At 49.3% G+C, this 14316-nt stretch overlaps 1 protein-coding gene across 1 annotated transcript in view; it reads left to right on the top strand.

Moving 5' to 3' along the window:
* The first annotated feature begins 8675 nt into the window (after nt 1-8675).
* Nucleotides 8676-14316, top strand: part of CABLES1 (Cdk5 and Abl enzyme substrate 1) — a 69288-nt gene continuing 63647 nt past the window's right edge. Inside the window, 2 exon segments of the mRNA XM_040075773.2 lie at nt 8676-8933; nt 8935-9194. Coding sequence (XP_039931707.1) covers nt 8676-8933; nt 8935-9194 — 518 coding nt within the window.

Genomic DNA, 14316 nt, shown 5'->3' with positions numbered 1-14316 from the left:
ATCCCAGAAGAGTTATCTGCAGATGCACCCGCATGTACCAAATGCCATGCCAGGAGAGCTGTAACCTCCTGCTACATTGCCATTTCTTTCCGTTTCCTTTCTGGCCTCTAAGTTCTATTTTGTCATATGTTTTAGGATGGATCAGACAGGTTCTTTCCAGGTGTGACTCTTTCCTCGTCATATTTCTTCACAATTTAATGGATTTATCCTTTCCTTGGGGCTCAAGGAAGCTTGAATTTTAGTCTTTCAAGTTGAATGCCATCTCTCTCTTCCCTTACTTTCTTCTATACTTGAATGCTTCTTTATTTAACAGCCTCATTGATCTCAGCATGAAAATTATTACACGGAGGTGCTACTCAGTTTGAGCAGAGAAAGCAGAAGACTTTGGGTCTGTCTTGGCAGGGGATTGCCTTTCCATTTATGTAGTTGCCATTTGTTTCTAACAAAACTTTCCTGCCGAAACACTCAAGAGCACAAATGTATCATTTTTGGACCGATTCTTAGCAGCTTTAATTGCTACCAGGCTATGTAAAACATGTATGTGGCAAGCTGTGGTTATCAGGGGTAGGACTGAGCCGATGTTTTCCCCTGCAACAGCAGCAAGACATCCCCACGCCACTGGCAGCCCCCGGTCCTGGCAGACCCCACCGTGCAGCTGGGGCACCCACGGCCACTCCTCTGGAGCTAAATCTGCTGCTCCTCCAGAGCAGGCTGGACTCCCTCCCCTTGCAACATGAAGGCAAGCGGCAGGATTTGGGAAGTGGAGGCAGCAGCCCCACGTCAGCAGCACAGCCGTGGGCCAGGGCTGCGGGGAGCAGTGAAAGACCTCTGGAGGGCTGTCATGGCAGGCCTGTGACTTGACCTGGCTGTGATGAGAACTGCAGCCAGGCACATGCCAGATCAGAGGTGCTCAGCCTTTGGCAGCTCACAGGCGAGGGGAGAGAGAAGCTGCCCATCATCCTCCTCCCATCCAGCCTGCAGCTGAGGCTGGACCCATATTCCCCTGCCACCAAAGTCACTGCCATTCCACCTTCGTTCTCAGGAGCCCAGTCACTTGTGCCAGCTTTTCTGACCACCCTGGAACAGAGGCAGAGCTGACCTGGCTGCGTTTTATCATGTTGGAAATTTGCCAGTGGCAAATATTTAGCTGGAAATATCGTTCAGGGAATCAAGGCAGGATCTGTGCCCTATCCTGGGGGCAAGGTAAAGTGGCTGCAGACCCTTGGGACTCCCACGCAGGTGGCCAAAAGTGACGGACCACAAGGATGCAGGCGCAGGGTTTTTTCCTCCACTCTGACTGCAAGCTTTCCACATCAACCTGCAATGAGCACTACCCACTGCGGATCTTCCAAAGTTGAAATGACTCTGAAACCTTCCCTGAAATTTTGGACTGAACCAAGCGCGGTGCTCATGGGATATCGTGTTGCCTGCGGACCGGAAAACGCCATGAAGCTGAACGCAAAAACCCAGCTTCTGCCACCAGAAATTTTCCGTTTGCTTCCTTCACTCCCCTTGGAGTCACACTCCTTGAATATTTTCATGAGGAGAAAAGACAAATCCTTTGAACTTTTTTTTTTTTTTATTGGATATTAAATATTTCCAGTCAAGCTGAACTTGTAGGAGAGTCTCTGAAACACTCCACTAGCATGTCCCTCTGGGAACTTTAGATCCTATTTATTTAATGTTTTTACTCACTGAAGACAGTGTCTGAGAAGGTGTCAACAGCATTTTCCTCCTCATCCAGCTCCTTGGTCTGACTGTCCTGCCAGCTGGAGGGTTTTCTTACCCTCAGCAACCAGCAAACTGAAAAGACTTGCCGACATTAATGTTTCAGAAACCTGCAGCCTGTTTTAAAATTATCCCGAGGCGATTAAAAATTAACAGACACTGTGACAAAGATGGATTTTCTTCCAGGCTTCCCTCTGAAACCTTAATGTCCAGTGATTCTGTACTTGATTCCAAACTGCATCAGAATGGTAAAGGACAGGATAAATCATCACTGTCACTTAATGAAAACCTTAAAACAGCTCTTCTTAGCAACGAGTCGTTCTGTTCTGCTGCAGTTAGAAGCTGATTTTTATTTACACCACTGCCTAAGGTGATTTCCAAGCAAACAGGACATTTGCCCCTTTCTTGTTTCAATAAAGATTGAACCTCCATTTTGAACCTCACGCCTATGTTAGCTTATTATGACACTGAAAAAAAACTAAAACCCAAACTCTGATTTCAAAGAAGAAAACTGCAGGAAGACAAGGACAAACAGAAACAGGGGTTGTTTTCTGTACAAGCGCCCACAGTTTTTGTTTTTCAAGGGAGGGAGGAGCTATGTGGCCCTGTGCCCATTTAATCACTCCAGTAGGAGCCAGTAGGAGCCAGCAACAGCCACATTCCAGTTGCAATTCCTACATCGCCACCTTCCTTGTTTTTTCTAGTTATCCTGCAAGTCCACTGAGGCATGGGAGAGCATTTTAGCAGCACCCAGTAAAAGGGAGCTTCTGGTTTAGTGTGGGTCTTTTAGGGATCCAATAGCATACAAAGTGAAAAAACAAAAGCAACAATAAAAAATCTCAAAGCCAGCTGAAGTTGAATGAGGAACTTTAAAAATTCAAGGATGCAAGAAAGAAGTGGGGAGGAATTCATACTATATGTGCAAGCCCTCAGCCCCCCTGGCATGTGCATGCATCCCACCCAAGGATAGTATTTTTTGCTCCTGCAGCTCCTTCCCTCTCCACATACGAACAGGCTGATCCTTCCTCCACTCCATTTGTCCACTCTGCACCCGTGGTCCAGCAGCCACTTCCAGTGTGCCCCAGAGCAGCTGGGAACATCCTTCCCAGCGATGCCGTAGTTCTGGGCACTGCATGTGCTCAGCCCCTTCAGCAAAGGTGGAAGCTTGAAGTTCAGTCCATGGAGATATATCCTCACAGGCACTGGCAGTTTTAGCTGCCAGGCAGCAATAAGTCCCTAGCAAGCATATGTGAGCTATGATTCAAAAGGCTTAAAACTGGACAAAGGTGGGTGGATTTTGACAGGAAGGGCACCCTTTCTTCATTCCCCAGCCCCACCTCAGAGACAGAAGCCCACCTCCTGAATTCTTATCTCCCTGTGGGGATGCTCAGGTATTTCAAAGGAGAGGTCATAAGAATTTCTAATGTGGGCAAAGTGATGTTTTTCATGGTCTTGCCCTTGGAGCTTGCATAACCATTTCGACCAGTTTTCCAAGAAATGCTTGGCCTGAATCGGATCTAGCATGGATCTGGCAATGAAAAATACTAAGTGTCCTTAGTGAAGGTGCAATAAGTTGAAGTAATGATACAGAGGCCAGTTTTGACTTAACTAGACTGCCCTAAATTCTTTAAGAGACAAACAGCTATCAAATTGACTTTACCACCCGTGTGTGCACTACCAGCTTACTGATGATCTCAGGAACTCTTCAACACAAACACAAACACCACGCATGCCGCACCTCTGACATCCAAGATAATTGGCAGGTTGGGTACCCTGACCATCCACACCTCAGCTGATCTGAGGAGACACTCTTTCATCTTTGCTGAGGACACCTGCTTCTGTGTGTGGGTCCTGCCCCACAGCCACACACACCTCTCCAACCATGATGTTCAGTGCTCACAGATTTGTCTCACTTTCCCACTACTGTATTTAATTCCATTTCATGTCAACTTGACAATGTTGGCACCTACCCTGGAATGATGCAAGCAAAAATAGGTTCTGCATACAGAAGCAAGCTTGAACCAATCATACCCAAGGAACACTGCTTTTCCAAGAAGGTGACACTCCTCTTAGTGTCAAAATTCTACATTTCAATTAGCAAAAGTGACCCTTAACAAGCAAGACATTCAGGCTCCCGAAAAATCACCAGCGAGAAGCACAAGCACTTAGCATTTCCGAGAATCAGGCTAAATTTACAACAGACTGAAGGTTTGGGCCTGGCACTAAAACAGGTCTTGCTATCCAGATGCAGTATTAGTCTTTTGTAAAGAATTTGTACTGCCTTAATCCAATTTCCATTCTTAACTATGGCTTTCAGTGAAATTTTTAAAACTCCCCCAACTTTTTTTCTGCCAGACACTCCTTCTAAACAGAAGGATTATTAAATTCACATTCCAAATCTTTCTCCAATGTTACAACCACTTTCTCCTTTTGAAGTGCAATTCTCTTCTGCAAAGTAAAGGAAAAAGAAAATGCTTATAAAGACTGCATTTGGATCATTTCTCCAAAGTCCTGCACAGCAAGATTAGAGTACTCATAGTCTATAGGAACCCTACCCGACCATGGGGATCTGATAGCGATATCCAAGACCACTGGAAATAACGATCTCTGTTCTCACCTACAGGAGCATTATCACCACACATCTTTGCTGAGCTTTGCAAAGCAGCATTACCTGATTGAGCCTGACAGTCAGAAGACGAGACTGTCAAAGTTACAAGGAACAATTGCATTTACTCTTTCTTCCCCCAGCTGCCTAAGTCCTGCAGCTCTAACAAATACCAGTGACAATAAGAAACTTGTTTTTGTCCCCAAAGCAGGCAAGCACTGTGCAGAGGCCACTCAAGAACTAGCACGGTGACTCACACTGGTGACTCAGGAGCAGTTATTCCCACAGAGTTAACTCTCAGTATAACACAAATCTTGCCTCTAACTCAAATTCTGGGCGAAGTTTTCATCTCACCTGCAGATATTTTTAAGTTTGGCTTGACAAACTACTCAGGACCCAACTTTAGTTCAAGGTCTATGGCCTTTCGGGCTGGATTTTCACATCCTGCTGGCCACCCACTTGCCTTGCAGCAGGACTGCACCCACAACAGTTAACCTAAAGACAACATGAGCATTCCACACGTGTGTTAACTTTCCTCTGAGGGCAGGTATGTAGAGGGACTGTTTCTTCAATCCCATTCCTCAAAATGTTAAACTGCTGAGCTTTTATTTTTGTCCAAATGCCCTCCTATCTCTATAAAGAAAGGCTCTCCATCACCTGTGTTAACAGGCCCCCCAAATTCCATGTTGCCTCTGAACACCCACAACCGATGAGCCTCTCATGCAGGTCTTGGCATACAGGGTGAAAAAGCCATCATGCTCCACCACTCCCATTACCACTTGTCATCTAACTGCTTACATAAGCCTGTGACCTCTGAAAGAAAAACATTTACTCGCACTTGGGTAGAGCTGGTTGGTTGGAAGAGAACTTGGAGAAGGAAATGATTGAAAAAACAGTCACAGAAGCAAGCTTCCAGAATGTGCCTTTTTGGTTTTCCTTTCAACTTTGCTATTTCCTCTAGTCAACCACTGCTTCCCCATCAAACAAAAAAGTTTCAACCAGCAAAATCAATTTGTTTAACATTTTCACATATCCTCCAGCACACAGGACTTCTATAGCTCATACGATCACCTGAAGTTTTGCTAAGCACAGATCAAGAGGACATAAGGAACTGGAAAAAAAATTCACATTATGTTGTGCACATTCATTTAAATTTGCTACTAAATGTATAAATAGGTCTAGAGAACTGGGTACTTCTAACGTGCCAATTATCTTTGTACTGCAGTACCCCACTCGTTATCAAAAATAGCTTCGCTTCAGACTGAAAAAATAATTTTCTTCTTGTATGTGGCTTTCTCAAATGGGTTTATTTTCACTTGCAGTAGAAGGGATGTTTTAACCAAGCTCCAGTGTGATTTTTGGAAAAGCCCGTACCCTCCAGAGGCAGCTTGTGCATTTTAGACAATGAGCATCTCTTTGGGTCCCAGTGAGTATTTAGGCTGGTGGGCACAGACAAACACTTTGCAAAGTGACAAAGTGAGCTCATCTGGATGAGCCAGGCCAGGAAAGACCTACAATCGATCCTGACCACTCTAACTTTGATGCAAGGAAGCTGATAGGCTCAACCACTCACATAAGTGTTCCTGATCACAGAGACTGTAAAAAATGATTTTGTAGAATTATTCAGGTGCCAAAATCATTGGGAAGCACATGTGGACAAGGGAAGGGGTAACATTTCCCTCAGGGTCAGTTGTAGAGGAGCTCTAGAACAGAAGTTGTGGCTTCATTTAAAATAATGCTTCCAACAGAAAGCAATTTATCCCATCACAGGAGCAATTTTGTGAAAGGAGTGCACACTTCTGCACTCACTAAAAATGTCCTAAGTTAAACCAAACCCTGGAACTCCATCTGGCATTTTGGTGGTGGTTCTCTTTCCCAGACCTGCGTACCGTGAGAAGCAGAATTTGGGAAACACACATTAGCACTTGGTTGCCACACAGAATTTTTGAGCCTGAGAGGAAAATACACACTGTTGTTGCTGGCCCTGAGAAATGTAAGAGGAAAAAAAAATATCCTAGTGTATATCTCATTCGGTTCTAAGGTGGGAGGCCTGAGTTTCATGACCTATTTACCATTTGGTAGTAGCCCTTGGACCAGGGGTCAGCATTCAATAATGTACCAACTACCAGGCTACAGAGCTGTGACATTTTTCTGTGACCCAGGAGTCCTCCTCCAAAAACTCCTGAATTCTTTTAAAAGTAGTCTCAAAAGAAGCCTGGAACTCCTCCACAGGAGCCAAGTGCATCAGTGCCCTGACATCTTGCTGGTTGCCACTGCAAGGACAATGCCTTCAGTCAGAAAAAGGCATTGCCATCAAAGGAAGGTGGCAGACCTGAAATTCCTCAGCCTTCCTCTCCAAAACAGAAGTTTGAAGGAACCATTTTGCAACCACAGGGGTACAGAGCATCCTTCCAACAGATGGGACATATCACTTAGGCTTTTCTCTGGGGAGGAGAGTTTAGCACTCTGGCCTACCCACTTTCCATCCAAACGATCCATCCTTGACATGCCACAGGGACAGGCACAGAAGTACCTTCTGATAAGAAGGAAATAATTGGTGTAAACCTCAAGAGAACAGACTGAAATGAGAAGGTCCATCTCAAAATAGCACTCACCTATGTCTCTAAGAAAGTGTGATCTGGAAAACATCTCTTTCCTCCATCATTTCCCCTTCCCTTCCTCACTGCTTCCTGCTCAGAATGCTGCCTGTGCAGCGTCCCTACCACAAAAATAGCCCACCCCAGAGACTTGGTGCCTAAATTTGGGGGTTGTGGTACTCAGTGTTAGTAGAGACCAAAGGTTCAGAAATAAATCCAAGCCCCAGAGCTCAGTTCTAAAATCTTTGAATGTTCAAAATACCACTTTTGAGATACCTGGGTCCATAGCTTCCTCTAACAATGGGATTAAGTTCTCCTTTCTGATTAATCCTTTTGGTTTTTTGGGTTTTTTTTTAATCATCAAATTAGCAAGGTTTTGATAAAATTGTAGGGGACATCACAATATTTTGTGACAGTTTGGGACGGCTTGTGACTCATCCACCAGCTATAACTGGAATGTAATACAAGCCATTGTAATGCTTTACGAAGACAGCACGTGTTGCTATCCTGCGACAACCATATGTTCCTCTGTTTGTATGTATCTGTTATCCAACCCTTACATAAGTCGGCAATGAAATTATCATCACAGGACAAGCACATTTGGTGCACGGCTGAGCTGGTCACAATAAAGTGATGAAGGAATGAAGGAGCTTTATGCTGAGGCGGGACCGGCCACCCGCCTTCGCAATCCACAGCTGCAGACAGAGGCAGCGCGCAGACCTGCAGCCAGCTGCTCAACAGCCATCACTTCGGGGACGACACGAACGCAGATACTTGGGGCTTGGGCTACATGCCCTTTTGGGAGAGGACAACGTCAATGTGCTTTCTCTGGTGCAGGGGAGAGGAAAGGGTTGGGGAGGGAGCGGAGGGAAAGGCTGGGGAGGAGGTTGCTTTAATGGTTTAGGGAACCCGTGAGATGTTACTGACACGCACAGAGGCACTCGCACGCCTCAGACTGCAGCAGGGGCAGCAGGGGCCGGGACAGCCCAGGCTTGCCGCTTCGCAGAACGCACCGTCAGCGTGCAAGCGCATCCCCGGGGGCCGCTCCCCGATCCCGCCTGTCCTCCGAGCCCACCGGGAAGCACCAGCGCCTGCCCCGGGCACCAGCCCCCACCCGGGAAAACCAGCGGGCAGCGCCAGGGCCGCTGGGCACGGCTCGGCTGCATCCCGGTGCCGCTCCCAGCTCTGCTCCCGGTGCCGCAGACGGGCCGGGCCGAGCCGGGCCGCAGCCCCGGGTCCGGGGCGGTCCGTGCCGAGCTCCGAGGGCCATGTGCCTAGTACTACGGACACAGACTCCACCTTCCCCGGCTCCCGCCCGCCCCCACGCATCCAGGAAGGGAAAAAGAGGAGGAGGAGGAGGTGGAGGAGGAGGAGGGAAGGGGGTGAAAGGGAAGGAAAAAAAAAAAAAAAAAAAAAAAAAAGAAGAGAGGTTGAAAGGAGGGAGCTCGCCGAGACCCACCCTTCTCCCTCCTCCTCCGGGCTGCTGGCCGGGCTTTTGTTTTCCTCCAGCGCCCCGTTTCCCACACGTGATTGCCGTGTTATTGCACAGGGCGCTCGGCGGCGCGGCTGCTGCACCTATAAATACGGAGCGGGCGGGCGGCGCGGCCGGGCGGAGCGCACCCCCCGACACCCCCATGCACCCCGCAGGGACCGCGGCGCCCATGCCCCGCCGCCCGCCCGCCTGACGGGCCGGCAGCGACAGGCAGCGCCCGGCCGGCGGCCAGGGGAGGGGGAGCCGGCCGACAATGGCGGCGGCCGCCACCGCCGCCAGCCCCGGCAGTCCCGCCGCCGGGCCCCTGCCGCCGCCGGCGGAGCCCTGCCCCAGGAAAGCGCCGCAGCCGCCGCCGGGGCCGCCGCAGCCGCCGCCGCCGGCGCGCAGCGACCCCCGGCGCAGGCAGGCCGCGCTCTCCTTCCTCACCAGCATCTCCCTCGACGGGCGGCCCCCGCCGCCGGGCAACGACGGCCCCGCCGCCCGGCCCCGCCAGGCGCAGCCGCCGCCGCGGGCTGGGCAGCCCCCCGGCGGCGCCCGCCGAGCCCCCGGAGGAGGAGGAAGACGAGGAGGAGGAGGAGGACGCGTTCGCCGCGGTGCAGGTGCCGCCCGCCGCCTTCCTGGGCGCCGCGGCGCCGGGCAGCCGCGGCCGCCTCAACTCCTTCACGGCGGGGGTGCTGCCGGCGCCCTTCGGCCGCACCAGCCCCCAGGGCGGCGGCGCCGGAGAGCCGGGGCAGCCCGGCCCCGCCGCCGCCTTCGAGCTGCAGCGGTCCCGGTAAGCCGCGCCGCGGGGATGAGGGATGCTCGGGACGCGGGGATGAGGGATGCGCGGCACGGCGACGCGCTCGGGAAGGGCTGGCACGGCGGCCGGGGGAAGCCGCGGGGCGGGGGCCGGCTCCGCTGCCGTCCGGCCGGGGGAGCAGCGGCAGGGATGTGCGAGAGCGCAGAGCTGGTCAGCGGAGGTGCCCGAGCCTCTCGGTCGGTCCGGTCGGTCCCGCCGGGGCGCGAGTGGCTGAAAGTTTCCCTGCCGCTCAGCGGTGCGGGCGTGCGGCTGCACAGCCGCCGTGCCCCGCCGCAGCCCAGCTGCGCAGCGGTTGTCACCCTGCTCTCCCGACTGGGGGTGGATGCAGCCCGCCGTGCTGCCTTGTCCCATCGACAGCGGGCTGGGAACCGGCTCTGGGTCAAGTGAGCTGTAGCCAGGTCTGGTAGCCCACAAGCGGGAAGGAAATCTTAGCACCGAAATCCACGGATTACGGTGCGAGCGCGTGGTTTAAGCAGCGTCTCGCTCACTACCCTAAATAAGCTCTTTATCTCCAAGCACTTTGTGTTCCTCCGGGTCGTTTCTTGCCGCCGGGTACTCTTTTGCCTTTTAATTCCCAAAGGAGCAGCCTCACCTGCTTTAGCCCTCAAGCTGAGACTTCTGGCTAAGAAGGTGCAATCATGTAAAAATGTGTGAATGCCTGTGGATACAAAATCACCTTCCTTCACTTCCTCAACCACATACTCAGATATCAAAGACCGAGGGGGGGAAGAAGCAGGGAAGAAACTGGAGGAAATGACTGTGTTCCCCAAGCCCACATCGGCAGCCACTCCCACATTCCCCATTTGCCACACTCCCTCCTTGTTTCTCCCTTGGACAAGTAGGTAGACTTTGAGTCACATGTTATTGCAAGGGTTTATAAGGGTAATTGAGCATAGATCGCTGTAGAAAAGTCCCTTTCAAAACCAACCAGCTTGGAGGAGTTGGAGGTATTCCAGGAGAAAGTTATTTTAGCTGCATGCCCCACTGTTGGGTTGTTTTTTTGGTTTTGGGGTTTTTTTTCTCCTTCCATGTGGTAGCTTTTTTGAGCCCCTTTTTTAGAGGGAGCCCCACTTTCCCAAGCGGAATGCCTGCTGGTGGGTTACCACCCTTCTTCTCCCAGTCATGTGTCTCTCAAAACATTTTCTGCAGTGACAGCCCTCTAATTGCTCCGTGGATCAACTGCACAGCTATGTCATACGCACACGCTCTCATACTCGTGAATTTGAGTCTGTGATGTGATTCTGCCCCCAGAGTGTCCACATTCCGCCCACTTGTGGGGGAGAAGTGACCCACAGACCATGATTTGGGAATTGCTTTTCTGCTCTTGAGCTTAGCATTTGGGAGACTGGATTCTTCCTGACCTTCTACTTAGTGAGATTATTATTGATGCAGGATTCCAGTGTTACTTTTCTGGTTTTCCAAGGATCGTGCTTGGTTTTCCTTCCTTGCATGCATTGATCCTGTGCTTTGTTCTGGGAAGGATGCTTAGATCTCACCAGTATCACCTCACTTAGCCCTTCCTCTTCCAGTCATTTTTTTTCCCTTGCTCCTTTTTGCCACTTTCTGAATGTTTCCTTCCACAACCTATGTGTTTGTTTTTCATTTGTTGTTTTTGTTTGTTTGTTTTTGTTACATGAGAACAGAGTGGAGTTTAAGAGGGAAAGGTAATTACTGTTCTTGTTTACAACCTAGAAATCCAGAGTCTTGCAAGTTCAGCTGCGCTGCTAGCCTGCAAACAAACTGAATGGATAGCCCAAGTCCCTGGCAAGGGACATCACCTAAGGAAGCCTTTCCAGGATGCTCCTCCAGTCCTACAGGGCTGTCATTTATGCCATATATTTTCTTGTGTTGCAGGCTGCAAGGAAAGTGCTGGTTTTTCTCATGCTGCTTTGTTTTCTTGAGAGCTAGATTCAGCTGCGGTGGAGACTTTGCATTACTCCACTGACAAGTATGAGGCTTTCCACTGTAGCACTTGCTTAAGGCTGTCACTGGTGCGGGAGAGCTCTGGGTGATGTCCACTGCCTTTATTGGCTGTCATGATGCTGCATGAGTGCAGCCCGGGGCAGACTTTGGCCTGCTTTCAATAGATCTGTTTCTGTTCTGGAAAAGGTATATCTTTTTAAACACCGGGCAACGGCCAGCTGCAGACCAGGGAAGTTGTACAGAATGTTAACACCTCATCTTCTTAATGAAAAGGTGTGGTAGGAGCTCTGATTGCTGGGTTCACCCTTGGCTGTACAGAAGTGAAATCACAGGCATGCACCGGGCTGGCGCTAGCCCAAGAACAGAGGGTTTGAGCAGCTCTTCTGCTGCTCTCTTAATGGAGAGGAAGGAGCCAAGTCCCCAGCACACAGCCAGCCCTTCTCAGGGTGACAGAGTGAAAGTCACAGCACCTGCCCAGGGACAGGCATTAGCTCATCTTCAGGATGATGCAGAGAGGAAAATCAGATTTTTTTGGTTGTTCACGTGTGCATTGCTGCCATTCCTCCCACCCTTCTGCTCTCCTTGCAGTGAGTGAGCTTGAAATTGAGTTTGAGGAGCTGTTTGACAGACTAGTCCTCTGTGCTGAGAAGTGTAAGTTATAACGTGGAACCTTTTTCTGTTACAGTAGCAAGCGAGGCAGGTTGCCTTATGTTGTTATTTTTATTTAGTTTTCAGAAACCATTGTGAACATATAATCAGAGTTCCCTGGCTTTTTTGTTTGTGTTAGCAGTTTGCATAATTGCGTACTAGTTTATATTTAACAAGGTTATCATTAATGTGGTTTGGGTTTGTGCTCTATGTGTATTCACAAGAAACAAGTGATACAAAAAAGGAACACGGAGCTTCTAGCTGCTTGGAGGCTAGTATGTAATTATATGTAAATGGCAAAAAATGAGCTTGTTCAGAAGATGGCTTGTTGCTGCCAAAGGCTCCTGTCTTGCTGCAGAAGAAGTTTGTTTCAATTTGTGGTGAATAGGTGAGTTTATTAGAAACTAGGGCCAGGGTTTCTTTCATGTGAAATTATAATTCATTTTAATAGCATAATCTGAAATTAGTGAAATTCTGTGAAACCAGGCTTCAGCAGCACTGCTTTAAAATAATTTCGCATCCTGTGGATTAGGTGATGGTCCAGGTACCTGGTTTTGTGTACACCTAGAATTCTTGTTGCCATGGTTTCCTTTGGGGAAAATATTGTTGTTTCCATATGTGAAGTTTCCTTTTCCAGTGGGCCAGGTGGTTAGAAACAAGCACATGTGCTTTTTTGCGTGTTGTTTGGGTTTGGATTTTTTTTCTGTTTTGCTGAGGAAGCAAACTGGTGATTTGATTTGTAGTTCAGATATTGCTTACAGTTGCATTTGTCTGTGTCACCATGTCAGGTTTCAAGGCAGATGGGCAGGAGAATTCCTTCTGGGAGCAGCAGGTGCTGGGAAGCAAGGAGGGAGTATCTGCTGAGTAATCACTGGGGAGAGGTCCGCTCAGAAGGACACTTGAGGTTATCATGGTCCAAACAGATTTTTCTTCAGAATTTACTGACGTACAATAAATCTCATTTCCTGACTAATTCTAAAATTAATTTACAGTTAGTGAAGTTTGTGAAAATTCAATTTATGTCTACTTATTAGGAAGGATGGAGCTGTATTTGACCTCAGTATTTATCTTGTGGAGAGAGGCAATGAAGGGAGATGCTGAAGTGGTTGACTTGCTTAACTTTTGTAGGGTTTGTGAAGTTCCATGAGTTGTTAATGCTGGAGGAAGCCTTCAGGATGCTGTTTAGGGGCTGAATCCTGTTAAGTGTTTGTGGTGGAGGGCTGAGAGGTCAGAATCCATTTCTCCATGGCCTTGGGCAGGCAGGCAGTGCAGTTTCAGCTCACAGCAGAAGATGCCTCCAAAGTGAACATGGAAGAGACAAAAGGAGAGTCTCTCAGAAAAAAGTGTCTTGCAGGCAGAGTCCTGAAAAGGGAGCAGAACAAAGAGCTGAGGGCACCATCCACCCCGTGGGGTCATCCCAGCATCAGGAGGTGGTTTGTGAGCCACTGGAAACACATCAGCCCTTTTGTGTGTCTTGGACACTCTGCTATTCACTGACCCTAAAGCCCTTTGGGCGGCCTGAATTTCAGAATGATGTATACAAGCATAGCATGAAAACAGCGATTTAATGGTCTGAGAAGTCAATGGGAAGTGCACATGCTAAACAAAGTCTTTTCTTAGGTCTGTGACCTTGTACACCACCGATAGCTGCTGGCTCTAAAGAAGGAGATGCCTATTGACCTCAGCTGTCACTTTAGGAGGCTAAATTCCTGTGCCACCCTGAAGGGGGGGGAATGTTCAACAGCAGGGTTAAGACTCAGGTAATGAGGGCTGTTGCAGTAGCAGCACACACTGTCCAAGCTCCTCTGTGAGTCCTGTGGGGAATGCTGGGCACACCCATGTCCTTCAGCAGGAGCACGCTGAGAGGCTGGGTCCTCACACTCGCCTAGAGCTGTGCAGGGGCAGTCTCTGATGCTGCTGGGCTCTCGGAGCTGTGCCAGCCCCACGTCACACAGACCGGCTTTCACCACCACTGGTCTCTGCCAGCCATTTCCCTTGCTCAGGACACAGGTGTTTGTGCCTCCCTCTGTTACTTCCTTTGAAATTGGTGGAAATGGGGTCATCTTCCAGGTGTTAGTTGAAGTTGACTGGTGGTTGAGAGGTCACTGGAGTATGATGACACATGGATGAGACACCATAGATGCAGCAGCCTTGTTCCCTTAGTACACAAGCATTTTAAAGCAAATCCCACAGAAATTTGCTCTCGCATATTTTAGGCTCTTATTATACTATTTAGTGAGCATCTCTGTCAGATAAAAACGGTTGATATTCATCAGACAAGGAAAAAAAGCCTTTGCTGTCAGTTCTGAGGAGTAGAACACTGGGACAGAACATGGTGTTCATGAGTACCAGGGAATTAATTAAAGAGCTTCACAGAGGGACAGAGGCTGAGAGGCAGCTGTGTCTGCCAGAACCTCAGGACTCTGCAGGTTTCAGAGTGAGGCAGCCTTAGAGCTGGACAAGCGAGAGGGATATACCTGGGTGGGTGCACATTAACCCCTGTGAAGAAACCTGAGCTGGTATC

This window comes from Hirundo rustica, chromosome 1, assembly GCF_015227805.2.
Source record: "Hirundo rustica isolate bHirRus1 chromosome 1, bHirRus1.pri.v3, whole genome shotgun sequence".
Lineage (NCBI taxonomy): Eukaryota > Metazoa > Chordata > Aves > Passeriformes > Hirundinidae > Hirundo > Hirundo rustica.
This window is presented reverse-complemented; position numbering and strand designations above follow the sequence as displayed.